Here is a 27,944-nt window from a genome sequence, read left to right on the forward strand (position 1 = left end):
TTCATGCCAACATTAGAAATACTGTATTTACACTGCGTACAACAAAGATAACAATACACAATTCTTCAATCTGGAAATGTATTTATTCCACTACAGAAATTTTAAAGCAGAATGCAGAGCACGGCAAGCATTCACAACAGGGCCTACACCAAGGGGCAATTACATTGATGTCCCTCTCATTCCCACTCATAAGTTTTAGTCTTATTTTCAGTATTGAACTTAATTTAGCACCTAAACAAGTTAAACGGCAAGCAAGCCAGTCAAGTTTCTTATTAACAAAGAAAACTAAATTTCCAAAAGCCAACAGTATGTAATGTGAGCCATGGCCATGTGTTCCATAAACCAAAGTATTCTTTTCAATCTATTTTAACATTATACAAATACTTTCATATATATGAAAATTAAAAGACATAACATTGACATTTAGGGCGGACAGCTTCACTACTAACAAAGATCTATCAATAGTTGAAGTTCTTCTGAATCTTTGCGCAATGCCTCATAGGTCTTTTATTGTAAGTGTAGCCTAGCATTTATGCATAACACGACTACAGCATCAAACATCACTTGCATAAGCACAATAATTGATATCCAAAATAAAACATTCAAAATTAAGTTGGCCAAATGAATTCTTCACAATAGCATAAACAACACAATCCACCTCTGAATGTAACTACATAGACGAATGAAGGCATTGACATGTATCTTTGCTTTTCCACCGGTTCCACAATATGTGGCTCAATTTTTGAATCCTTGATCTCCTCCTTCCCTCACAACATAAAATCAAACAAAAAGACAGTTCAGAAGGGAGCAGCAGCAGAAGCTTAACAAGCCACTGTCATCAACACTTCCATTTAAGAACTACATCAGGTAAAAATTGCTTTATCTACTACAGCGAGGTGTGAACATAACCTTTAAAAAAATCTACATCTAAAATGATACACAAATTAACATTTTTATTTGCGTAAAACATGAGACTGCAGTTACCTAGGTACATTTGTAGCTTAAAAAGGAAAAAAAATCAAAACAGAAAAAAAAAAGCAACACTGGGCCTTAGCCAGTACACACGAGACAGTGCATACAATATGTTAGTACATTTATGTATGTAGATTCATTTAAATTAGTAAGAGAGAAGCTTAGAAACTATCGTAATCTTTCTTGTCCTTTTTGCCTTCACCCTCAAAGCTGTCTGTCCCATCACTGTTATCACGGCGGCGCTTGCGGCTGTTCCGGATGTTGAACCGAGGGTTTATTTGAGGCAGAGGGTCCATACCCAAAACCTTATGGATCTGACGGAATGCCAGGAGCCTCAGAGCAAACTGTGTGGAAATAGAGAAAGAATATCTTAAAATAATGCTTTCAGTGGCAGCCACAAGAGACCTTTCAGCAGAGGGTGTCTCAACATCTTTATTAAAAGGAGATCAAAGTAAACCAAATTCTTAAAGATCTGACAGATCGTTTCCCAATCCTGGCCCTAGAGCCCCAATGAACTTCTCCAACACACCAGATTCGAATGAATGAGTTGTTATCAAGCTTCTGCAGATCTTGATGATAAGCTGATCATTGGAATCAGGACCATGATTGAGAAACAATGTCCCCAAACACACTGTATGCGACATCAGACATCCCCTGGTGAAAAGCTGGTACAATTTAATACTCGATTCTTAATCTATAATTCAAGAGCATGTACTTGGGCACTTGAGGTAATGTCCTCTCTCTGTTGTTCTCCCATAGGTGTTAGGGTATCCACAGGCTTCTTTTCGCAAGGATCTACCAATCCTGGCCCCCCTGTTAAGAAAGAAAATGGCATTAAATGAGGTTAAGGTGGAAAGTTTGAATATTTATTAAAAATTCAAATGTGTAAATAAATCTCACATTGTTTATATCAGCACAGAGGCGCTGCCGAGTATTTCATGAGGTTTGATCACACATTTGGAAAGTTAGCATGAAATGTACTGTAAAACATGTTAGACACTTGAGTGTCCTTAATTGTGAATATACATCAAAACTTTTCACACCATTTAATCAGAATGTAAATGTTTGTGAAGCAATTTTGCTAGTGAGTGATGACTAACAGTAGGTCACAGAGCAGCAGTTCCATCACATTTTGCAAGATGTAGCACAAAAAGATTGAATCCTCTAGGACTCATTTTTGACAAACGTTTGAAGGTCGTACTGCTAAATTTGGTATTTTTTGATGATAAGCTCTACTTCATTGATTGTAAGCCCCACCTACTTTCATCAATGGTGCAGCTAATCTTGACCAATATATCATGTAAGTGCTCCATTAATCTGCTTTAGCTCATGTTTTCAAACCTTGTTAACTAGCTTTATTCGAGCTTTGTGGAAAAGCTCCTCAAGTAGTGCCCTCACACTAAAGTGACGACATCTCAGGAACATCTCAGAACTACTATCCAATCACCAAACTTCCTTTCTCAGTTTGGTCAATTCAGTTCAATGATTTTTACTATGTGCCTTCATTGAATCACTTAACATACAACAGCCACTGCAGTCAGCCATTCATTGGCTGCATTCAAAACCACATACTATACTAGCAGCACATACGGATTTGGCTAAAATGTAGAATGTCGTATGCAAACAAAAACTAAACCTGCAGTATACCAAAGATACCTGAATGTCCTGATTCAAAAAAAAAAATCTGGGACCAGTCTCCCTCCCCCACTATGTCCCACAATGAGAAGCGCTAACCACTGTATGTTCACACAGAGACTGTTTAAAAGGGTCTGTAAACTTTAACGTCATCTGGACACAAAAATATGTTTCTGAAGAAATAAGATATCCAGCTACTGAATATTCACACATATCAAATCTACAAGGCTGAAATTACAAGTTTGTCCTGACTTTTGTCCTGCTGCTTTCTTGGCCGCTATCCTTTTAACTTGCTACTGCAATTCCATACAAGTTAGCGAGTCAGCTGACATTTGCTTGCAGTTTACTTCATACAGCCTGTGGTTGTACTGAACTTATAATGCATGACTAAAATACCATGCGGCTTCTAGATCCTTATTATTTACTATTAGGGCCCGAGCACCAAAGTAAAGCAACAAACCTATTGTTTATGCAGCGATTATTAGGGCCCAAACGCCACCTACTGACAACAAGAAGTTAGCCTTCTGTGGCAATCGTCAGTTGATTTAAATGATTTTTTCATCCGCACTTCATATACTGGAATATAAGACGTGATTAGTGAGTGGTTAAAAGAACAGTCGGCCGCCGCCACACATCCCGAGGTGTGAAGGCTCACTCATCACTGCTTGCAGCTTTAATTATCATTATTCATCTTCTTGAAAAACAATTGCATTTTTGAGGGGCTTAGGTTGCTTGACAACTCCATACATGTCAGAGGGAATGTGAATTACTGCAGAGATTGGGCTCGGTTGTGGTCAGCGAGCTCCGTAGTGCCTCCTGGTTGGTACGAAATTTGGAATGATACAGCTGGGATCTTCATGAAACTCTGTGGGATCGTAGCTCTCATGCTGAAGAACATAGTCAACACTTTTCACATTTTTTCGCCCAACTGACTCACAGTCTGCCAGCGGATCTATCTGCGACCAGGACAGCAAGGACAAAAAAAACACCACCAAGAAAGACTGGTAAACTCTAACCGGGCATACATACCATATCATAACTATATTTACTGCATAGCTTTTTTATTCTATTTATATTATATTCTACTTATATAGGCACCTGTTGTTTAACTTATCTTTGCACTGTTCTTGTTCTTTTCTGCCGCAAATTTGCAAATTTCCCCAATGTGGGACAAATAAAGGTTTATCTTATCTTATCCACACGGCTAAATAATGGTTCGACCTTCTTAATGTATTGGTTTTGATTTGCTTTGACGTTCATTGAGTTTGATTATTGTGATGTGCTGTAGTGGATGTTAGTTCTGGTCACACAGACGCATGTCTTGAATGCAACTACCCATCCTTTCCTAACCTGGCACCTTTATCCTACACACTCACACATACAGCTTCACAAATTGGCCTCAACCGAGAGACGAAGCCAACAGCTACAGCACATGGCTTGGGCCTTTGTCTACCGATTAAACGTCCTGTATAACGGTGAATTGTTGTTTCACACTTGGGTTTTCTTAGAAATTAAACAACCAACGTATCTTGTTCATTACAGGAGCAAGTCAAGTCGAGCAAGTCAAAACCAAAATGTAGCTATTTCTGTTACCCTACAGGATTTCTTAAATTATTCAGAGAAAAGAAAAAGACAGGTTAATGCATGCAAATGCAGTGAATGTGAAAACAAAGAACTGCCTCCCCTTTCACCTGTTTTGTGTAAAGGACAGTAAAAGAGCCAAATAAGTACAATACAAATCAATGCATGGGAAAAATAAGAAACAATATCTTACCATGGAGTAAAATCCCAGATGAAATACATTCAAAGACACGTCTCAGTGCATCACCCGGGCTGAGGGGGGCGGTGGCGCTACTAATGGCCTTCTCAACTAGTAGCTCCATGGCCTACACAGGGTGAATAGTGGAGATGGCTTAGATGCCTGGCAAACACAATGTCTTGATTTTCGTTACAGTTGATAGTTTTTAAAGCTCAAAATACACTATAGTTACAGTAATTGCAAAAAAAAATCCATGATTTTCTCCTTTTATACAAAGGGGCAGGGGAGCAGAGACTTGTGAGGAGCAGGGGCTAAAATCTAGCTCCTGATTTAGTTTCTCTCTGGACCCTTTTTAAATAAATACTCACAGAAACTAAGGGCGCACAAGAAACTATATCAGGGTCATGTGCCCTTTTTACACGTTTTCAGGATAAATGTTCAATCATGTTCTGACATAAAATGTTGACTTTTTGAAAATCTACATTTAAATTTAGTTTTCCGGGTTGTTTTTCTGCTTGTGTGCATCATCACATTGAAACAAGTAACAGATTAAGTTTTTCTTTCTAGTGCACTCTGTAGCCCTTGTGTGTGTCTGTCAAAAGTCGGTCATCTTCTTTAAGAAAGGGATAATGCCCAACATCAGGAATTAATGGAGGACGTGGAGGCAGAGTACGTCGGATGTTTGGCTTTGCGGAGCTCATTAACTCCTGATATGGACACCTCCAAAGGTATTACACCATGATCACTTGTGAAAAGTTAAAGATTTGGGTTGTAAAACACATGCAAATGTCAATTAATGGTCTGTTTTTTTTTTCTTTGCCAACGCACGACTCAGTTTCCCTGGATTCCTCGAGGGTTTGACTGATACATGTAAAAGTCATTACCTTCCGTTAGGTACTCCAAGAAATAACACTGTGTATGGTTGACAAACACTAATATAATTTCACAGCATGTTTAACAACAGTTATTCGGTATGTCACTGTCCCCAAACGCAATATAAAGATTTTCACAAGCAAATGAATGGCTATGTGTAACGTTACTGTCGGCTGCAGCCTGAGCCAGCCGGTACAATGTGAGATGATTGCTTGCACCGATTTCACCCTACAGGATTGCTGCCCTGATTAGCAGTTTTTCAGGATCCCCGTGAATGGTGATCATCAATGTAAACTGTTCAAAGACATGATCAGAGAGTGCTGATATGATCCTCTGAGTTCAGAGGGACAGTGTACACTGTGTACACTCACAAAATGAACAGAAGGACTAACGTTACACTTACTGTTGAAAATAAGCTAGATTGGTATGGTGTTGCAACAGATTGTAAACAGAGGCTCTGACCGAGTCCCTGTTGCAATTGTTACTCCAGCCAGTGCAAAAATGTACGACGATGAACAGACAGTTTTCACTGGAAATTGTCATTTTTTACACCTGGCAGACAATGAGAATTGAGTATTCACCCAGACCATGACATAAACATCAACAATGACTAGAATTTGCTAAATTGCAATGTCAAGACTTATCCTGATACATTGTGTTTGCACCCCAGAGGAATGTTGTACGAATGTAAAAGTTTAAGCTGAATAGCAACAACTTTTACGGGGAACAACAATAAGTTAAAAACCAAAACTGGTGCCAAGTTCCTGTGTTTGAAATACTGGTATATTTCCTATATATGACACTGTCAGAATTTTGACACCGACTGTTGTTGGTCACCAAGGACCACAGTATTGAACAGCTAAAGATTTCACGTTTTGGATATGAATACCTCTCTTGACAGGGACAGCCCAAACTCACTCACACATAGAGGAATTTAAATGTTTCATATCATGTTTAAGTAACACACTTACCCATCCTGGGAAAGGTGACCATGTAGGAACTCGCTGACAGAGGTCTCGCAGGATTCGAATGATGATCACACAGGACTGAAGTCCATTGGCTCTAGCCTTTTGATGTAATAAAGTTAGCTTTACGGAGTGACCAAAAGTTACAAGAGATGGACCAAACAAGTGATTATCATCAGTTCTGCCCACAGAGGTCCAAACACTACTGTGCATAATGGAAGCTTGGGTATGGTTTGTGGTATGTATAAGCCGTAAAAATTTATAATCAGCTGCCATTCCCAGTAGTCTTGTACCTCACAGTTAGTAAGGGAGTTCAAAGTTTGCAAGACGCACAAGAAATTAGGACTTTTCTTGCCATCTTCTAAACCCTGACCCCAGGTGTATCCAGGTATCTCACAAACAGGTACTTAAAAGTACAAGAGTCCACCTGAGAGGAGAGCATAGGGACTGAAAGAGCCAAGGAAATCTGCTTTACTTTGCCTGTGCGTTTGCTTAGGTAGCAGAATCACAGGAAACCACTCAGATATTCCTTTTTCTCTCTCAATCCCCATTCTACAAAAAGTATAGAATAAAAACAATACAAACATTGAACATGAAAGCACTTCTTGATGGCACAACTTTGTGCAAGTTATTGTGCAGCCTTATGGAATCACATGTAACTATGATGCAGTACTTGGAAAATTGAAAAGGGAATACAAGGATGCCAGTTCTTTGCTATGTTTTTCATATAAAAGCATCAAATGAATAATTTATAATCAATACATATAATAATCATTAACCAGATCCTTGTTGTATTTGGTGGCATCCTTGAATATAGTTTTTACTTCAAATAGTAAGATTTTCATTTCTTATTTTTTCATGAAATAAAAACCAAATGTGAAAAACACAAATAAATGAATAAACAAATAAATAATGCATCTCATAAGGCTACAATAAGAAAGTAAAATGATGTTCCGAACCTGGAACCACTTAGCGTGGCGCAGAGCAGCCAGAGCGTCAAGGCATTTTTGCCTGTCCAAGACGTCCGCTGGGTCTTTCACCATACCCGAGGTTACATCTAAAAATGGATTTGAAGTGTCAAAATGATGATGAGGAATGGGTGTTTGACCAGGTCAGCGAAGCTGGCAAAGAACAAACACATTGCCACACATACCAATGTTTCTTTCCATAACAACCTACAATTGGTTGCTAATTTTGTAGATATGACATTAAAAATCTGACTACACAAACCAATATAGTAAGGGGATATATACATATTGACAGTGTGCAATATGTTAAGGTATTTTTCTTCTATTATTCCATTAATGGGGTGTAATTTCCTGACTCAACATTTCAGACAAATAAGCTGATGTGTCTGGAAAGCATCTATCTAGCTAAATTACGTGGGTTTAGGACACAAATGTCTTGAAAATTGCCCCACTGTGGGATCAATTAAGTTTATCTTTATCCTTGAAGCCAATACCATTTTATCAGGCAATTGTGTTGTAAAGCTTACCATTACACATTGGCAAGTACCATGAGAATTTTGAATTATAGCACATTTTCTTTGCTCAAGCATTCAAATAGAAGAAGTATTTGTTCACTAATAATTATTAGTATGAACTTTATGCAGAGAGAAAGAAAGGGCAAATGATCAATTGGGAGTGACCTGATAAAAAAGTGGCATGGCAATAGTAGGTGTGGCAAAGTTTTTGGGATGTGAGAAAACCTTGGTCAAAAATCCTTCCGAAGCTTCCCTAATAAACCTCTGATGGGAGACAATGTACTTTTTAGTTTAAAGAAATAAAGGGGTCTTTGTGCTGGACTTGGAATATTACTACGCATATAAAAAGAAAGCAATGGGTGCTGAAGAAGAGAAAAAAACATGAGAACTACCAGCAAACAAAAGGGGTTAGGATATCACTGCATGCATACCTAACATCAGTAGGTTGGAACAAAACCCTAACAACATTGTATAACAAACGCTGTACTCAGGTCCAACCAAAGATTTCTGTAATAGCCTTCGTAGCTGAACACTTAACAATACTCCCCTAAGAATAATTGGAAATAATCAGATTTCAAAACAATGGTTATGGTATATCTTAATATTAGCACTGTAAATTAATGCAAAAGAGAAACAAGTCCATCTTCAAATTATTTGTCCTCATCTTTCCATTGTCAGTGAAAATGACAAACTTGTCAAAGGATTTCATTTTTGCTGAATCAGTCTAAATATTATATCCTATTGAGCCCAATTTTGAATCTTGTGTGTGTCAAGGAACATGACAATCACCTCAGGGGAGCACTTCAGAACAGGGGACCTCAGCATGGTGAACTGTTCACCAGTACACAAAAAGAGGATTTGTTTCCTGTGGGAAAATAACATCCAACTTCCTCTGCCAAATCTTGATTTGAGAAAGGATTGCAAAATCCCAATGTCTTTGCGCCATTCATTCCAAATTAACCTTGAGGGACAGATGTGCCTCGTGTGTCTATTCATTCAGATTTTGCAGAATTGCCTTTTTTGTCTCCTCATCTCAAAGAAAATTTGGAGAAAAGATACTGTATTGCATGTCTCCCATTTACTGTAGCTGACAATAAAATGGAAGCAGAATCCCCTGGAACACAGGAAACAAAATATAATCTCACCTGGGAATAACTAGACTTAACACAATGCAGACACTGATCATGCTTTGTTTGAAGGATAAATATAGCATTTGAGAGGTAGGAGTTACAGAGCAAAAAGCTTGAGAGCAATACTGCTGGCATTCGCCTCTTTCATCTTCAATTTTACCCTCAAAGCGACGTGCCCCACATAATTAGGAAGAGCATTCATCGAAAAAAAATAAGTTGGGCTCCCACCATAGACCAGTAAAGGCAGATCTAAATTTTCCCATTAAATGCAAAATCCATTCTCATGGTTTCAGTTGTTTAAACAAAAGTGGTATTTAAAGTCAAAATTTTGCTGGTCATAGACTGCAATGCAAACCCTAAAGGAAAGGGACCACAGCTTAAGTTGTTAAATATGATGAGCTTGCTCAGATGAAATGCCATTTCTGAAATCCAAATGAATCCTAAATGAAGAGCAAATTGTGAGGATGATCGGATTTTCAGCCCAATAAAACAATCTCTGTGGAGTGCCAGCAGGACAGTGCTCTTCAGGGTGTCTACCAACATATTGAAACCAATTTCATAGCAAGATAGCAAAGACAAGAAAAGAGGTGCAATGGAAAAGGCTGTGTTGGGTTTCCCAACCTCCATCTCGGCCATTTTCCTCTCTGATGACCGGTGAAGTCAGCGTGATTGTCACTTGCATCTTTGGCTCGTTACAAGATGTCAAAATGATGGCCGCTTCCTGAATAGATCCCTTGACCTCATATTTTTCTGGTGTTACCATCTGGAAGAAATGGCGTAAATGTGCAAACATTATTTCAATGTCCTATAGTAATAGCAAGAGGACTAGTTTATGTCATCTACACTCAGTGGCCACTTTAATAGGAACATTAAAACATACAAAAAGATAAAGGGTGTTCAATCAAATGATGAGATTTGACTACTGCTGAAGAAAAATGTGCATGATGTGAGGTCTATGTAACTAAACTTTGTAGTTTCTTAGGGAGGAAAGCCAAGTAGTTCTTTACAAAGATCATGACTTTGATGATGCTGTGCACGTTTGCACAGTGGCTGTAGTGGTAGTCTGATGCACTGTTCCTGGCCTGACATCAATGCCCGTTAAGTGGTTCTATTGCCATTAGTTTGGTTTAGTTTAGTTAGCCATCCATTTATGTTTAAGTCACCAACACATAACACATGTGGCTTTCAAATCAATCAATCTTTCCTTAAAGAGCAGGTCTAGATCAAACTCTTTACTTAAGAGAGAGAGACTCAACAATTCAAGAATTCCCACATGAGCAAGCACCAGGTGGTGAAGAAATGCGGTTTAACCTTAAAATCCTTCATGATGCTAAATTGAAAACCTTTTGAGTTTTTATCCAACTGCATGTTCAACTGAGCTTTTGTATTCCCCTTCATGGATAAGTGAGGACATTCTGCACTTATTTCATGGCCAAGAGGAGGGCAGTGCTGCCTATTTAATGGATATAAACCTCTTCTGAAGAGGCTCTAGAAGCCACAGAGATGCCTGTAGGTCCAGGCCTTAAGAAACACCTATATGCCCATACTGAATCATCGTCATAGCATAGACACACATAATAACAGGAAGTTAGGTAGGTAGGTACATGTCAAAGTGGCCACTGAATAAATGAATTGTGGTGTGATATTTGTAAAGATAGTACTGTTAGTTGTTTGGGGAGATGCTCCACAATGCGAGTGAGGAGGCCCTTGGTGGGCTTCTCAGAGCAGAGCAAGACTAGGTTGACATTCTTGTCCCCACGAAGAAGCAAGCCTTTGGCCAGGACTCCAACTCGCATCACTCCCTTCAAGGCCCTGGACAGTTACACAAGGAAGACGGAAGGGGAAAGTACGCAAGAGCAAAACATGTAAAAAACCAAAATGTCATCATTCTGAAAAGTTAAAAGGCATCCAAATACAGAATTTAGTAGAGGGAACAAAAAAAAGAAGATGTTTGAAAATGTTTTCATCTCAACTTTCACAACTATTTCATTGTGTGAAATTGAACATTTAGTAGATGTGAGGTTACAGGGTTTGTTGTTGTAATTGAACTACACTGCATTTGACCTGATGGTGTGTTGCCCATGCAATTCAAGTTATAGCCATAAAATGTGTACATTCACATGTACACAACGAGGCCAATACAGTTAATACTGTAGCGAAGCCAATAGTAAAACAGTCTAGCCACTTACATCTTCAAATAGAGTTGGGATTATTGCCTAAATTAAGAAACTCTGCTGCTGTGCTCCAAATTAACGGTATAAACATGGAATAAGTCTCTGTAACAGCTCACTAGTGAGAATAGTAAATAAGATACTTTTATTATTCCTGTTGCTGTGTCTCAAGGTACTCAGGTCACATGAACCTGGCAGTACATATGCAAATTTAGACTGCTAATGCAACACAAATACCTGGTGATATACTGTATGCTGATTAAGGGTATTTAACTGACAAAGAAAGAAAAAAAGAAAAAAAAAACTAACATTCTACAAACTCTTAGGAACAGCATTTTGGTAAGAATCAGCTGTTAATGTAACTCACAGACTGCATTTAAAGACACTGAGAGCTGAATTTTGATGAACTTTTAAAATCAACACTGGATGCAAATGTAGAAAACTGAAAGGAGCAAAGTACAAACAGTTTTTGGTGTAATTGGTTGGTTCTGTTACTGAGCTTTGAGTAGAGATGCACCTTTACAAGACTGTGCATAGAAATCCATTTTCTTGTCCTTGAAGTAAAGCAAGATCATTCATTGTAACAATCTGAAATCTAGAAGCAGCTCAGATATCCCACCTGTCTTTAGAGGGTTCTTTCTTCTCTTTGTCTTCTTCCTTTGCCTTGTCCTGGTCTGTAATTATGTCTGAGACAAGTTTGAGGGCACGTTCTGTTATTGAAACGATCTTCTGTATAGACTGCAGCTCATCCTCTGAAGGGTAGATGGTGGCATGCTTGGTCATGACGTAGCGGTCATCTGAAGAATCAGGTCGACGAGGAGGCTGAAAGACACAAAGGACAAAAAACAGGTTAAAAATAACAATCTTAGTTGGAGTTGAGCAAAAGTCAACTGACTGGTAGGGAGGTCCCTCCCTACCAGTCAGTTAGAACTGAGGAAGCCTCTTGGATGGAGGCGAAACGTCTTTAACAAGTCCAGTTGACTTTTGCTCAACTCCTAAGGAATAACTATGACCTGGATGACTGTGAAGTGTTTAATGATCATTTTAATTAAGAGGTGTCAAAACATCATGATCCAACTAAGATCGTCTGTGAAGATTCTCAGTGTTATTGAGATAAAGTGCATCGAAAAACTGAAGTTTAAAGCAGATAGCTGTAATGATTAGATGGTCACTCCACAACTTAAAATTTTACAGAGCCCTGGACTTCATAAAATACTGTAATATTGTATTTTACAGTTCTCCTGGTCTTAAAGAAAAAAAATATATATATACAGAAGGCACATTTCACTACAGTGAGCGCTTGAAATGCTATTGTGTGTGCACAATAAGATTTGTAGCCACATTTTACTTGACTAGCATTTCTCTGCAAAGATGTTCAGCATCTCTCGACAAAATCAATGTCAGATTGAGCTGCAGTCGCAGCCATATTTTTTCGTTCTGTGATCATAGGCAACTGTTTCCAAAGGACTTAAGGAGGCAATAGAAATGAGGAAAGGGTATGGTGGACAATTTCTACAGTAGTCTGTTTTTATTCTGCCACTCTGCTAGCATACCTGCCCTGCCAGCTTTTTTTACACTGCACTCATTTATCTGTTTAAAGCTCAAACATATTTCAGTCCGAAAATCATTAGCCCATATTCATAATTTAATTCGTAAGAAAATGTAAAATGTCCCTAAACAGTTAATATAGCATGAAACCAACAAGACGGGGTTTGCTGATTTATTGGTTAATAACGCTCAAGTGTCAGTTACGTGCTACAGCGGGAGAACAAAATAATAAATGAAGATATCCACACTGTGCCACCTGTGTGTAACTCACATTCTGCAGAGTGTATACCTCAGCCAAGACGTTATTCGGACCAGGTGGCTGTGGACAAGTGACTGTGAGTAATTGAAAGACACGGAAGGTGCTTCTGCTTTTGTAATCTGCATTGTAGTATTATCACTTATTTATTCTATCTGGCTGATGTGCTTCCGTTGCCCGGAGCTATTGCCTGCACTGTCCAGCAGCAGCTCTATGCCCAGCTGATCAGGTTGGCTTTGGTATTGACTTTTGCGGGTGTGGCTCAGGTACAGGTTTGCAAACTTAATCTGTGCAGAACTGCAGTTGGGAGAGAAATAACATCGTTACCCATTAAAAAATATGTTATAAAAAAACACTTTTGACAAACCTTAAATTAAATTATTTTTGGAGCGTACCAATCCCTCTACTATATAATAATCTCAACAAAAACAATAAGTTCCTTGCATTTTTGGTACCAAGGACTGTTTCAGCTCATGGCACTAATGTGCTTGGGCCCCAATTACAATACCCTCCCTCTTTTGTGTTGAGGATGCTCTAGTGCATAGGTGTCAAACTCTGGCCCGCGGGCCAAATATGGCCCGCAGAGTAATTATATTTGGCCCGCGAGGCAATACCAAATGACTACTAGAGCTGGCCCGCCGGTATTATACAGCGCATGTACTGCTAATACTACAAATCCCAGAATGCTCTGCTCGTGTTTTGGCGCGTCAATCAGTATAGGACCCATAAACACCCTCTCCTCTGTTGACAGTAGTCATAGCGACCTCATGCTGCTACTGGCACCGTGCTACCCATCCCAAAAATGGGTAGCCGGCGAGATAATTTCATGTGACTATTAACAAAGGCCCGTCGGTAAACAGCACTCCCACCTCTCATACTGCAAATCCCACAATGCACTGAACAGCTGGCGCGCTAGTTCAGACCCGTGCAGCAGCCCCTCCTCCCACAGGTATAATGACACACCGATCAGCGGATCAATGCATCATCGTCAGCGCTGTTATAGCGACACTTCAGCTAGCCCCCCCCCCAAAAAATAAATGGCTAAACGAAAAGTGGACTAAACGAAAAGTGGACTTTGAAAACAGAGACTTTCTCAGCAGGTGGGGGCAAAGTTTACCTGTTTGTCAATGTCGGAGGTAAACCTGTGTGTCTTGTTTGTGGAGTTAATGTGGCCATAATTAAAGAATATAAATATAAGACGACACTATGAGACAAAACATCAGGATAAGTACAAAAAAGAAAAATATTATTATTATTAAGTTTGGCTGTTTAAATTCATATTTCTGAATAAAATATATATTATTATACCACATCCCAGAATAAAATAGTCACTTTTAGACTCACTAAATGTTGAGCCCGTTTGGCCCGTGTTTTAAATTTTGGCCCTTTCTTTGATTGAGTTTGACACCCCTGCTCTAGTGGGAGGAAATGACAACGCAAATTACTCTGACAATGATGTCCAACTAGGTAGTAAAGGATCGGCAGGATCAAAACTATTTCTTTATGTGAAATGTTATGTGTTACTTATGGTCCCAAGCACTGTACTGTGTCACCCTGCAGAGGCACAATCATAAAGCCCTACCACAGGACCCTGAGGCTGCAGGCCAGGCATGCCAGGCCGGACTCCAAGTAGACCAGGAGGCCCCTGAGGATATCCTCCATCTGGTATACGACGTCGATCATCCCAGTGGTGCTGATCCTCCTCCATACGTCTCCAGTACATGTCTTCTTCATAACGCCTGAAAAATATACACCAAAATTATCTGCTTGCCAGTTTGAAAATGTAGAAACTGTTTTAAAATAGTGTGCAGATGGATGAGAAAAAAAACCAAAAAGGACAAGGGGAGGACAAAAGCCCCCTTTCCATCGCATGGTTAAGCGCAACTCAACTCCACTTGCTTGGACTGGTTTGCCACTAGCAAAAGTTGTGGATGGCACCTAGTAGTGTTTTTTGATATCACCTCTGTGGAGTTTCCATGCGATTTGAACTCATACTAAAAGAAGACGTGAAAACCTCTCAATCCTTGTGCCTCATGTCCTTTTAATGTCTGTTACTAACTTGGTATCTTCCCTGGAGCCTTTTTGTGCTTTTCTCATTTTTCAAGCTCCTGTGGATCGTGATCATGGTTCTCCTGGCTGTTGTTCTCTGGGTTCAATGAATCACTGCTGCAGATCGTAGGCTGCTTCCACTTTTTACTTTATTAGTCATGTTATTATTATTCATATTAACTATTGTCATGTTTTTCACTGTTACCATATTGCTCATTAGTAGTCATATTCCTATTGTCAGTACAATAGTTCCTGTTATTATTTTGGTTGTTCGTTGCGCGAAGCACCTGCTCTTTATGATAAAGTGTCTTGAGTGTCTCTTTTGAATTGGCGCTATATAAATAAAGATGGACTGATTATTCCTGTGTGGTTGATACATTGAGGGATACTATCTGCAGTGTAAAACAAAGTACCTTCCAAAATACCAAAAGCGAAGAGAGTTGAGCTGCGCTAACCCTAACCCTTGATGCGGCTGGCCCTGACCAAAGACGTTCCAAGTCAACCAGAAGTCATTAATCAATAATTCAAGTATATACTTTTGGGGGTATCAGAAAATGGTTTGATTTCCAGGGCTGAGAAAGAATGTTACACGTAACACTAAACATGTGCTACATTACAGAGGGATACAAAACTGTAAAAGTCTTGTACAGTGCAGTGGCTTGCTGCAGTTGCCAAACAAACAATGGATTAAACTGGTGCCATGATAAATCTCCCAGATTTTGCTATCTGAAAGTTCTTCAATCTCACGGATCTGTCACTCAATCTGCACCTCCTGGATCGTAATTAATGCCACGTTGGTGCATGAAGCAACACACTACCCCATTGACACAGACCTTTGCGTTGTTTTAACACTGAGCTATGTTGCTTTCTGTCTGAATACCCACTTAATCAGAACTTAAGAATGAGACAAAACCTCTTCAACAACCTAAATCAAGTATAGTTGCCTTTTGACTGAGTCCTCATTTGGAGTTCTAATGACGGCGAAGAGTGCTGTCCCTTTCATTTTTTTTACCAGTCAGACTGCTAAGTGGTTGTTCTTGACCTTTTTATAAACCAAGATGGTAGCTCCAGTTTTGGTTTAATAGCCATGGCATTTTCCCTCCAAAGTGTACCCGATTCTGAGGCACTATTCTTCCAACACCTCAGGATGGTGTGAATATTATTCATATACTGCATCTGTCCTCCATTGACACAAAATGGCCATAACCATACCGCATTTCCATTCTCCAGCGCTCCTCCTCTTCCCTTCTTCTCCAGTACTCCTCTTTCTGCATCTGCTTTCTCATCTTCTCTTCCTGAATCTTTCTGGCGCGAATGCTGGGTTTGACCTCCACCTGCAGATCTGGGTTCACCTTTTTCTACAAAACAAAACAAAACCTGTAAAAAGCAATTTCATGGGGGTGATATACAATATCGAAATATGAAAATCATCTTCAGATACAGAGTGAATTTCAATAATTACTAAATGATCTCACAAGGAAGCATTAAAGCAGGGACAATGTCTTTGATCCAATATTGATTTTCATTTTAACTTGTGAAATTTTGGGCAGAATCAGTGTATTGATGGTTTTGTATAGAGGAATACACTCAAATAAACGTGTAAATAAGAAGAAATGTATACAGTACTCATATTATTCATACTACTGAGCACTCATACTACAATTTAAATGACAAATACCCAGATCACACTGTGCAATGTAGTGCAAACTGGGAATCAGCAGAGAACTGACATAAAAGTCCCTTAACAAGCATCTGTGAAACATCTTCAAAGGAGGTTTATACCCATTAGCAATGAAGCACCGCCCTCTGTTGCTGACCAAAATGTGTAGGATGTTTTCATAACAAAGCATGCAATTGTTTGCTCGCCACAACATTTCACGCAACTCAAAAGCTGTGCAAATTAGCATTGTGAGGTTTTGGAGATTAAGTGTGACATATTACTGATTCTCTTCTGTGTTCATGAGGATTAATCACTTTACTCAAATGTGTAATATAAGAATATGCAGCACTCTCAGAACTTTATTTCCTTCTCTGAGATACCCGATTAATAAACTAACATGTATCAAAATGTGTAGAGCAAGACATGTCAGCTACAAACCTTGTACTGCAGGCGATGCCTGCGACCTTTTAAATGCATTTCTTTTGCATTTGGATCATTGAAACTACATTCACACAGCTTGCAATGGAAGCGGATGACTTTGCCTTCATCATTTCGTACCTAGAAAAGAGTTCCACATGTTACACTCAAGATTTTAAAGTATTTCTGCTCAGTAAGAGTAGGTTGGCTCACTCCATCCGTCAAAACTTACTTCCTCTACATAGTCATGACCAACAGGTTGGACGTCACTCTGCAGTGCAGCCAGAGCTGATGTAGACAGAGAATCTGAAACTTCATTCTTGGGGTCCTGAGTACTTGAAGAGAGTGTTGCAGGCTTAGAAGCCTCCACTGTGGCCTCCGCTCTCGACTCTTCCATCTTGACTGCGGTATGCAATTTATTTCCACCTGCATTTGACAAATGACAACATATTACTCACAGACCATTTACAGTGCCACTGCTAAACTTTGGTCTACATAGTCCTAAATATAAAACCAAACATGATAAAGTTTGTAAGGTGGTTCTGTAAGGAGTAATTACTTGATGGAGAGATATTTCTTTCTATGGTTGTCATAATGGTTAATATGGTTGACATGACATGACAGTACAATTAACAATAATAGTCAAAAAGTAAATTAATTCCATGGTTTTGCAGCTTAATACGGTGACACAGTACAGACAGCAATATAGCTAACAACCAATAACAAAATACATTTGTTTCCAATTTTGAATGGTTTTCTGAAGAATTCTTTCTGAACAAAAACTAAAGGGCCATAAATACATGCCACATAACTTATTTTTACATTATTTTATGTTTCTAATATTTGTATTTTTCTATATTTTGTTATATTACAATACTACACCACAGAAAATGTATACTTAACATGTAATGTATGCTAAGTTACACCGGAGCATATCTTCAAGCATACATACATTCGTATGTATATTGTATGCTTGATTCCAGAGAGAGACAGAATTTCTCCGTCAGTAGTATAGTTTAATGTATGCATCATAAAAGTTACCAAATATGTATTTAATAGTGCCCTATTAAATCAAAATGATGGATACTGAGAGATACCTAACTTTATATCTGCAACAAATTGGCTAACACCATGTTCTAGTGTGTTGTATCACATAGTGGTATTGTGAACAAAAACAGGTGGCGCTACACAAATTGAGGCCCAAAATATGTGACCACAATAAAACATTGTGTTTATGTTGATGATGTGAGGAGTTCTGGTTTACAAGTCCCAGTAAGAGCACATCACCATCCATCAAGGATCAAGTGAGACTGACCTCATAAGAAGCCAAGTGCTACATCCACAACAAGAGCTTACTAACCGACAAAATTGATCTTGGGAGTGTTGACTTTCTTCCCAGCTGAGGCAGAGTTGGCAGCAGAGAGGCTGTTGGGTAATGGATTCTTGACTCCTGTCATACCACTGCTGACTATATTGACAGGTTTCAGGAAGGGGGGGCTGGAGCTGGTGGCAGGGGAGGAGGATGCAGCCACACACAAAGAGCTGGTGGTGCACGAACTGCTCAGGGTTGCTGTTGTGGGCTTGCTGGGGGCAGCTGTGGTGGAGGACAATGTCTGAGTGACCACACTGGGTTCAGTAGAGGGAATTGGTTTACCAAGTTTGGTATGAAGCTTGACAACCTGGAGAACGGAATTCAGAGAACAGAAAGAGCATTTTCAGCGATCTGATGTTTAACATTTAACACAATGACAATGCAGTAAACTAATGATTCCCGACAATTCCATTTTTTCATGACAAAGTTTTGATTCATTTATAACTTAAAATCTTGTAGTTTGCACGCATCATGTCCTTGTTTTGTGTCAATATTTTGTTTTATCCCTTTTGAGTTTGCATGATCTTAAGGTGTCTAATTGGGTTGTCTATGGGTACAGTTTCCTTCCATAGACTTAAATTGTGCAGGTTATGTTAGCAACTTTTAGCTGTTGGATAGATATCTAATGTCCCATTCATATCCATACCTTCTGATGCTTGGCTCCACGGATATGGGCAGCATAGGCATCAGCACCAGTGCAGGAAACGTCGCAAAGTTCACAGCGGAGCTGGTTCTGAGCATTGCGCGCCAGTATCCCTCCACCACTACTGCTGCTGCTGTTGTTGCTCTGAGAAACCTTCAGTGCTGCTTCCTTCTTCTTGTGTTTCTGGCCTTCCAGATGTTCCTTGTAAGTCTTGTGCATTTCATGTTTAGAAGGAAGCAGAGCCATTACTCACACTGGTTGACACAAATTTGTTTGTAACACAACTGATTTAGTTGCAGTGTGATCGTTTAGACAACACATATAAAAACACCCATCTACATTCTTCTGAGGCTTTCTCCGCTAAACTACCACATTGACTGCAAATGTGTGTATACTGGACTCAAAACTAGGTTTGTATGTGAGATCTTAGAGGCTGCAAACCTCTGGGTTAACTATGGAAAACCATCTTTACAGTATAGATGTGTTAAAGGAATCATTTCTCACACAGATTCAAACCACCAAATGTCCTTCATGTGATGCATCTTTGAAATTAGGAATGGACACACTGCAGTCACCAAAGCCAGTGTAACAGGGTATTTTGTATGCCCCCCCCACAACAATACTGCATCTTAAAACACAGCTACATACTGTGACGCTTACTTAATTTTACTGTGATTTATACAGGGTCTGAGGCGCTTTTGATCATTTTGCATTACTGAAAAGCATGGCTAAAAGCACAAAAAAAAAACAGAAGGCATTTTAGTCTCAGCACATATCTCGAGATCTAAAAACTTGTCTGCTTATCTGTGTAGACTTAGAGCAGGCTTAGTACATTTGACAAAATGGTGTAATTGTGGGCTATACTGAACTCACCTGTGGGCCAGCACAGCTGATCTTACAGACATCACAATAGTGGATCTGAGGGGGTTTGGGTGGCTGCTTGGGACGAAGCTGCTTACTCTGAAAGGAGGGTTTCTTGGTGAAAGTGTTGCCTGTCCATGCTGCTGTCGCTGCGACAGCTGCCACTGCCTGCTTCTGCTGCTGCTGCTGCTGCTGATGGTAGTAGCTGGAGGCTGCTGAGTAAACTGCTGCCTCATAGCCCGAGTATGAGGTTCCTGGAAAAGGACAACACAAGGCCTACTTTAAATCTACTAACTCTAGCTTTTTCAAAAGGCTCTGTAGAAAAGCAAAGCAATGGTTTGTGTACATAACATTAACCATGTTCACCATCTTACATAGCTTAAGTACACGTCTTGTTCAAATGAGAGAGCAGTGATGTCGATAGGTTGTCAGTGCAGTGAGTCAACATGTGATCATTAGGGTGGGTTCCAGAGAGACTGAATGGGCCCCCAATAAAATCCGTGTTTGACTTGTTCCTGCCTGTATAAACCCTGAATTTGTCAAAGTCAAAGACTTTCAAGTATTTTTTCTAGCACACATTTTTGTTTTATTTATTTATTTTATTTTTCAAATTGCTTCCTCCATAATCTGCAAGAGAATTATGCAAAGTCAAAAATGGAACTGTGGATCTGAGATCATGATCAGTCTCTGACAATAACAACACTCAGTGAAAAAGACCCTTTTATTTTGGGTTAGAGACCAAAATGTTTTGTGCAGGTTTCATAATTTTCACGAAAAAAAGGCCATGTTATTGGAGTGATCTGAAAATGTGACTATACAATGTGTTGTTATTAAGGCTGGGATATGGCAAGAAATGAACCATGAAATTGTTCAATTTTCCGTTCAGTCAATAGATAATTGTCACAATAAATGTCAAAGCATTATTTCTTACAAGTTTAAAGGCTGGTGTTTGCTCCTAAGTCAAAGTTGAAGAAACCACAACTGTGGTGCTGACAATAATTCCAGACTAACTTTTTTTCTCATCACTGCCAAAGCATGTCCTAAAAAATAATTTAAATTGTTGAGAAGCCAGTGTAAACCATCCAAAATGTTATCCTTTTACTTTGTTATTGTCATCTACAGAGGTTATTTCACAAGAAAGAAAATGCTTTAGTTATGTATTATAAACTGCTTAGAACTAGTGTTAGGAAAAAAGTAAATATCTCAGTGTTTCCCCTACCATTATATTAGGGGGGCAGGAGGAGCTAGGGACAGACCTCAGGAACAACAAAGTTAACAAACAAACCATAGTGTCCGAAGTGATGTGCATGATACTGGCTGCTTGCGTTTGCCATTTGGAAATGCCTAAAAAAGGAACAATTGTGACCTTTCCTCTGTTACAGTGTCTGCATCAAGATATTAGGGGGGTGCCCCTTCAAGGTCAAGCTAATTTTATTTAATTTTCTATACAGCACCAGATCCCAACAGAAGTCATTTAAGGTTCCCTTTCCTATAGAACAGGTCTACACCTTGTACTTTTATTAAACAAACTAAATAGCCTGATGTTATTTATCTTATTTACATGACGGCAGGTCATTTCTGTCTCTGTCGCACGTTCACAATTCTCCTCTGCACTCTGGATCGCGCACGGCGGAGTTCCGCCCCAATGCGCACACACAGCCAACATGGACCACAAAAGAAAGCCACCCCCCCCTGAGCCTGGTGCTGTTCGAGGTTTCTTCCTGTTAAAGGGGAGTTCTTCCTGCCACTGTTGCCTAATAAAATACCTGAACCTTGCTCATGTGGGGATTCTTGAATCCTTAATGTTGAATTCCTGAATCGTTAAAGAGTTTGGTCTAGACCTGCTCTTTATGGAAAGCGTCTTGAGATAACACTGTTATGAATTGGCATTTAAAAAAAAAAGATTGACTAAATAAAATGTTTTGTTCTTTAAATATAGTTATTTTTTTAAATATAATGAGGAGAAAGAAAATTAATGTACTTACTGACTTCGCTGCACAGTGAAATGTGAAAACCAGACACAAAAACAACAATTTGTCGCATTTCGAGCTACAGTCAATTGAGTGTCTAAACTTACCAGAGTAGGTGACTGCGTTTGTGCTGTAGGTTGGGCTTTGGGAGTAAGAGGGGACCACAGAGGCAGCAGCAGCAGCCACAGGCTGGACAGTAGAGGTCACTGGGTAGATCGAGAAAGTGGATGAAGCTGGACTTGGTGCAGCTGGTTTTATCACAGTCACCTGTCGAGTCTGCTGGCTCTGGGTGTATGATGTTACCCCTTGGCTATATCCTGGTTTGGGAGCTACAAAACACAAAAGTGGATATACATACCTTTCAAAACTGTGTTCCTTAAATGTATAGCAAACTGTTGAATGGGTTCTCTTGAACTCACTTGCAAGTTACGTTTATGTCTTACAACATGGGGAGCATAAATCCTAAAGCTTGAGAGTTTCATTAACTTGTATATGATGCATAGCTCATTTGGAAAAACACTGGAAGAGCTTTCAATGACATTCACTGCTTCGAAACTCAGGTGGATGCGTTTCTGCTGATGCACATTGATCATTTTCATAAAAATCAGACCCTACTTTTGGTTAAATATCTTAATATATATATAATTTTGGGGTGGCATTAGCCTGCAATAGCCATTTAATGCATTTATGTACAGTATTATATTATATTACACACACACACACAGTATTTCAAATTTAACTCTGAACTGATTTCTTCAAAAATAAAATGTGCTGCTATTTTACACTATGAGCTAGTTTTAGACCATGCTCACAGCTTTCTGTAAATATTCTAGACCTTCCCAAATTGAATTTAAGACTATTGAAGACATGAGGCCTTTTACTAGTTACTATGAACTTAAAACAGATGAAAATCAGTTCTGTAATCTCATTATCAGTGTCGTTTCTGCTATAATACTGAAAAATGTGTCAGTGCAGTGAATGCTTGCTGTTATTAAACTAACAATTAATGAAATGAATTAAACTGTGGTTCATCAGTGAAGTGTATGGAATTACACTGCTGTCTGGAATCTGGAGGTAGGGTAATAGGCTGTCTCATATAAATAGGTACAACAAAAGGTCATAGAACAATGTTATGGGTCTGTTGTTTGACAGTTATAGTTAGCATACCTGTCTGGTAGTAGGAATCTGCCACACTGGGTTGTGGCTGTGCAGCAGCAACAGCTGCTGTAGCAGTCGGCTGTTGGTAGTACTGCTTACTATCATAAGCTACAGCAGGAGCTGTGGACCGGACATAGGAGTATGAATCCTGCAAAACAGTAAAATAGTTGGAAGATGAATCTTTGCAAAGCTCCCACTGAAACCACACTCTAAAGACATTGAGCTTTACTTGAGTGACAGCACGCACCGGGTAGGTGGGCTGTGCAATGTGTGCACAACTGGCGATTGGCACTGCTTTACAGACTCCTCCTAGCTCCAATTGGTTGTTTAAGTTGTAGTGGATTCTTACAAATACTGTTAGGAGCATTAAGAGGAGTCAAAGGAACCTAAGTTTTTCATAGATTATATTTTTAAATGATGTACTGAATTAAATATCTGCTCAAGAACTAATGCAATTCTGTATAACCTTATAAATGTCATCTGTGGTCCTCCACAATACGGCATCTGGTCCCCAACCCACCCTCAGAAATAAACATGCAAATCGAGAATGTGATTCAAATGACAAAAACAAGTGTTTTGTTTCAAATTTCTGTCATCTGTGTAACAGCCTTGAGAGGGAAAACTTGGTATACCTGGTAGTTTTGTGAGGTGACCGGTGGTGGTGGTGGAGGGACTTCAGGCTGGCGCTGAGGGTAGCCGTAGTCAGTGGCAGCATGGGTTGGCTGGTATCCTCCATAGGCTGCAGCAGTAGCAGCTGCTACAGCGACAGGTGCAGGCCTAGCTACAGCAACGGTGGCTGCAGTGGGGGCATAGGCTGCTGCCACGGTGTGTGCCGCCACAGGAGCTTGATGAACTGTGTAACTGGCCACTGTGGTGGGATGTGTGTATGCTACCCCGGCAGTTGGCTGCTGACTGGTAAGGCAACACAAAAAAGCAATGTCAAAGGTTAGGTGGTCGGTTAGGTGGTTTGATGTCAGTCCTGCCCTGCTCAGTCCCATGTACGCAGAGAGGTGCATGTGTGATGAAGTGGGTCAAAGACAGGTTGTGGCAGTTGTTGTATGATACATCTCATGCTTTCACTTTGTGATATAGGGCAACAATGGGAGGGTTTGCCTTGCCTCAAAAGTGTCCGGGAGACACCTGCTATGCAACCAATAGACAAAGTAATTGCCTTTGCATCCTTTTTTTTTTTTTTATTTTCAATTTGCATGATGTTTCCTTCACTATCACAGGCGTGGAATTAAATCATTTTGTGAGCAAGGCCACTTTGGCCTTTGATTTATAGACATTTATAGGTGGATTGCAGCCAAAATGTAGAACACCAAGGTCAAAGCCAATGGTGCATATCACACTTCAAATTATTTATGATTACAATGTTCCAAAAAGGTCATATGAAAAAGTGGAATATGAAAAGTAATCAAATTGAATAACAATAAACACAGTAAAAAAATAAGTGTCTAACATTAATAAAATTCAATATATCTTAATCAGATAATTACAGAAAACCTGCCTAACCCTAACCTTGTCTCAGGCTGGGAACACATAGCCTACCTCACCTCTGCATGGCGGCTACCTTGTTGAACTGCTGCGGCTCACACAGACACATGCTGTCTGCCATCTGGCCTATCTTTTTACACTGAGTTTGCTTTTACTTTGAAAGGGAAATGGGAAGTGTTTATTTATTTTTTTAAATTATATATTTATTTATTTTTTCCTGTGCGTGCTATGTATTCTATGGATATGGTCCGTGAAAATAACAAGAAGCTGTAATCATGGTGGTTTGATGTCAAAACAGATCAGCTTCACCGAGTTTCTGCTGCAAACTGCACACATGTCAAGGAAAAAAAAGGCCAAACTCATTCCTGGCTGCCAGCATTTCTGCCACTGAAGGTTTTCCTGTGTGCAAAAACACAGTGCCTCCAAACACAGCAGCGTGAGATGTGCAGGACTATACCTAACGTTAACTCAGGCTCATCACATGAGTATTTTTTAACATGTGCTTTTATATAAATTTTAGTTAAATGTTGTCATATTTGTGTAACACACAAACACACACACTTTCTGTGTTTAAATTAAGTGATTAAAGATAAGCGATAGCTTGTAATAGTATGTGAGAGTTACTGCATCCTGCTAGCTAACAGTTTTGCTTACAGTGCCTGTGACTCTGTGACTATGTTGGACTTTTTCAATGCTTATTGTTTGCTAAACACTAGCCTGTCACACAGCCGTTACTAGACATTCTCCATTACTAAATCAGCCTATTCTACAGCCATGAATTTCATTTTGTTGAGCCTTTTTTTTTGTTCTCATCTGTCGCCAATGAATGATGTCTGGAATTATTAGAAAGGATGCCTTTGCTATTCTGCTTTATTTTAGTTTATTAATGATTACTTTGTCTTTTATTGGGGTAGAATTCTGTTTACATTGTGTACTGCATTTTCTAATGAGCCTACTAATGATGATCTATTACTTGCCATATATTGTTAACAATTTGCACTTCAAAAAAACATTACATACGTTTTCAAACATAAGTTCAGACCCTTTTCTCACAATGTGCCCCAGCATGAACATATGTGTTTACTTTAGTTTAGAAACGCTTCAAAATTAAAGCCTTGCAAATCATTTTCACTGCATTTGATGTATCCCCTGTGTTATACAGCACTATTAAGTGCTGAACATAGAGAGTTACAAAAGAGCACAAAGTGAAATAAAAACAAGAGCCTTATCTAATGGTTATTCCATTGTCCACCTGCATTCCACAAAGACCTGTCGTACTCTGCCTCTAACTGGCTAGTAGTTGCTTAGATTGGTAAAGGTATCAGAGCCACAGCCTTTGATGACACCGTGATGACCTCTTCATATAGTTCCATCAGCAGGGTTTGTTCCACTGCTGAGAAGAACACTGCTTTCATTTTCCCTACCTTTTGCGAGTTAACTGGTTCGACACTGCTGAATTGTGTTAGTGGAATTCAGTGGCTTCATCCTTAAGTGAAAGTCTCTATTAATTAAATTTTTCATAAAGTGCCCCTTTTAATAGCTGTGTTGATAGTGAATAGTTTTTCTTTAGAAGATTTAACTTAAAAGTTAGCCTAAGCCATGAAGATTATATTACGTGGTGACAACGGTATTGGTCATTCTGAAGCCCAGTTTGGCATTTTAGGCGTCGCCATCTTGGCTTCTGAAACCATGAAGGTCTCCGTTTTATTCTAAATGGGAGCACAATTTACAAAATGAACACCATAAACTGGTGACTGAGACCATAAACTCATTAGAAACACCAAAATTAGGATAATTCCCCCCCCCCCCCCCCCCCCCGCTGGCCATTAGAAGGAATGAAGCTTTAAGGAGCTTCTCGTAGGCTTCACTTTTCAGTCACAAAAGCTGTGTCCACTTTTTTTTTCCATACGGTTTAAATTGTTCTTTTTTCTGTTACACTGATCTACTGTACTGTAAAATACAATAATGGTATGTTATGTGTTATACTGGTTCACTGTCACTTTGCTGTTTGCCTACTACATACTTATACTACATTATATAACTGCACTTCAACTTGCAGTAGGCCCATATTCCATATTCTATCATAGCACAACACGTTCAGTGTCACTTCATCGCCCTCCTGTCACCTTTCCTTGGATCTCTTTCATTGTTCTATTTTTGTTCAATTGTAATATTAGCTATTTTTGAAAACCTCTTATTATTTATCATTTTACTTTCTATTCTTAACTGTACTTATTGTTAACCGTGTTTTGCAGTAACAACCGAGTTTACCCGCTGGGGGGTTAAATTCCGGCCTCATAATACTCCAGACTGCGGTCCAGTGTTTTGACATGTGATGACTCCTTGAACTCATCGATGCATTACTAACACGAGAGGCTTCTGTGCTATTTTAGAGTCCTGTGTGTTATCGGAGCTTGGTCGTGTGTATCATTGCAGTCCATTGCGTTTTTAACTACCGCTTACGTCCAACTGCAGCAGCAGCAGCAGCAGCGGCGGCAGCAGCGGGGGGATAACCAGCCCCTCCCCCAGCTTGAACAATGGCAGCAGTGCGAATCAGACAACCTTTCTGTGCAACATACAAATCCAGCTACCGTGGGAGGACAGAGCGTTGTGTAACACGAAGAAACCACCGTGCAGGGCATCCTTACCTGTACTGCGCAGCAGCGCCATGGGTAAATCCAAAATAATTGCCGGTGGCCATTTTGGCATCTTCACCAAGCCGGCTGGGCACTGCGGAGGACAGACATACTTAGGTAACGCTAAGCTAGCCATTTGCAGCAAGCTCAGACGAGTCTTACTACGCGTACAACGACACCGAAGCGTTTCTAGATGGTTGTAAAATAATCTACGTGGTTTAACGATACTTACCATAGGTGAAGGAGACCACTGGACATATAGGAATCATTGGTTTCGTGTATTCCTCCGACACCCGTATTATAGATCTGCCTATTTGTGATACATGTCGTACCCGGAAAAGCCGTCTTAGCGCCTGCGCGTGAGGAAGACCCGGTGGGAAAATCGTGTGGTCCTCTTCTTCTTCGCCGTCCTCTTCCTCCTCGTCTTCATTTGGTTTCATGGTGGGTTGCAGTCATTACTCATAAGGTGCACACCACCCCCTACTGTACTGGAGTATGTAGTATGAGATATTGTCTGGGCTGTTTTACAGCTTTAGGTAAATAAAGGTATGTTTTAAATTCTATGATTCAATCTTATGCCCTTCAGATATTCCACATCTCCAGTTTTATCCTCTGTGCTAGTCTTATCCTTCTCTTCACTATACTTTTGACAGTGTATGAGCATGTGTTCAGTGTCTGTCATTTTACGTTCAGAACATTCATTTGATATATTTTTCCTGAGCAGAAAGAATGTTTTATTTAACCCTGTGTGGTCAAACCTTAATCTTAATCTGTCTCCTCTCTTCTGTTTTTCTGAACACATGCTGTGCATTAATGGTTTTCTCATCCCAGTTGCTTTTATTGGCTATTTTATCTGCTCCCTCATTCCCTTTAATGCCCATATGAGCAG

General features: G+C 39.6%; 2 protein-coding genes across 3 annotated transcripts in view; one reads left to right on the top strand and one right to left on the bottom strand.

Annotated features, from left to right (window-relative positions):
• Positions 1 to 61: 61 nt before the first annotated feature.
• Positions 62 to 27,385, bottom strand: zfr (zinc finger RNA binding protein). Of its 2 annotated transcripts, XM_070833022.1 has the most exons (20): positions 27,288 to 27,385; positions 27,068 to 27,149; positions 23,555 to 23,834; positions 22,932 to 23,070; positions 21,872 to 22,093; positions 19,807 to 20,048; positions 18,937 to 19,143; positions 18,279 to 18,597; positions 17,151 to 17,344; positions 16,940 to 17,059; positions 16,054 to 16,199; positions 14,375 to 14,531; positions 11,608 to 11,810; positions 10,479 to 10,629; positions 9,439 to 9,580; positions 7,164 to 7,261; positions 6,211 to 6,306; positions 4,382 to 4,493; positions 1,688 to 1,785; positions 62 to 1,316 (listed from the first exon to the last, which is right to left on the bottom strand). In XM_070833022.1, the coding sequence occupies exons 1-20, from the start codon at positions 27,322 to 27,324 to the stop codon at positions 1,134 to 1,136; spliced, it is 3,228 nt and encodes a 1,075-aa protein (XP_070689123.1). In that variant the 5' UTR covers positions 27,325 to 27,385; the 3' UTR covers positions 62 to 1,133. The 2 variants fall into 2 exon arrangements, 1 of the variants encoding a protein (XP_070689123.1); XR_011584398.1 differs by lacking the exons at positions 62 to 1,316; positions 1,688 to 1,785; positions 7,164 to 7,261 and having other exon boundaries at positions 4,460 to 4,493.
• sub1b (SUB1 regulator of transcription b) overlaps positions 6,186 to 27,944 on the top strand; it is a 56,438-nt gene continuing 34,679 nt past the window's right edge. The window contains exon 1 of the mRNA XM_070833025.1: positions 6,186 to 6,191. The gene's annotated coding sequence lies outside the window, so the exon portion shown is untranslated. The remainder of the gene's footprint in view (positions 6,192 to 27,944) is intronic.

Source organism: Pempheris klunzingeri, chromosome 7, assembly GCF_042242105.1.
Source record: "Pempheris klunzingeri isolate RE-2024b chromosome 7, fPemKlu1.hap1, whole genome shotgun sequence".
NCBI lineage: Eukaryota > Metazoa > Chordata > Actinopteri > Acropomatiformes > Pempheridae > Pempheris > Pempheris klunzingeri.

Coding starts and splice junctions, on each gene's coding strand:
- zfr (XM_070833022.1), bottom strand. CDS start 27,324: ATGATTCCTATATGTCCAGTGGTCTCCTTCACCTATG. Junction 17,345..18,278: donor TCCCAAGATCAATTTTGTCG/GTTAGTAAGCTC, acceptor TGTCAAATGCAG/GTGGAAATAAATTGCATACC. Junction 6,307..7,163: donor GCCACGCTAAGTGGTTCCAG/GTTCGGAACATC, acceptor TTACATCAAAAG/GCTAGAGCCAATGGACTTCA.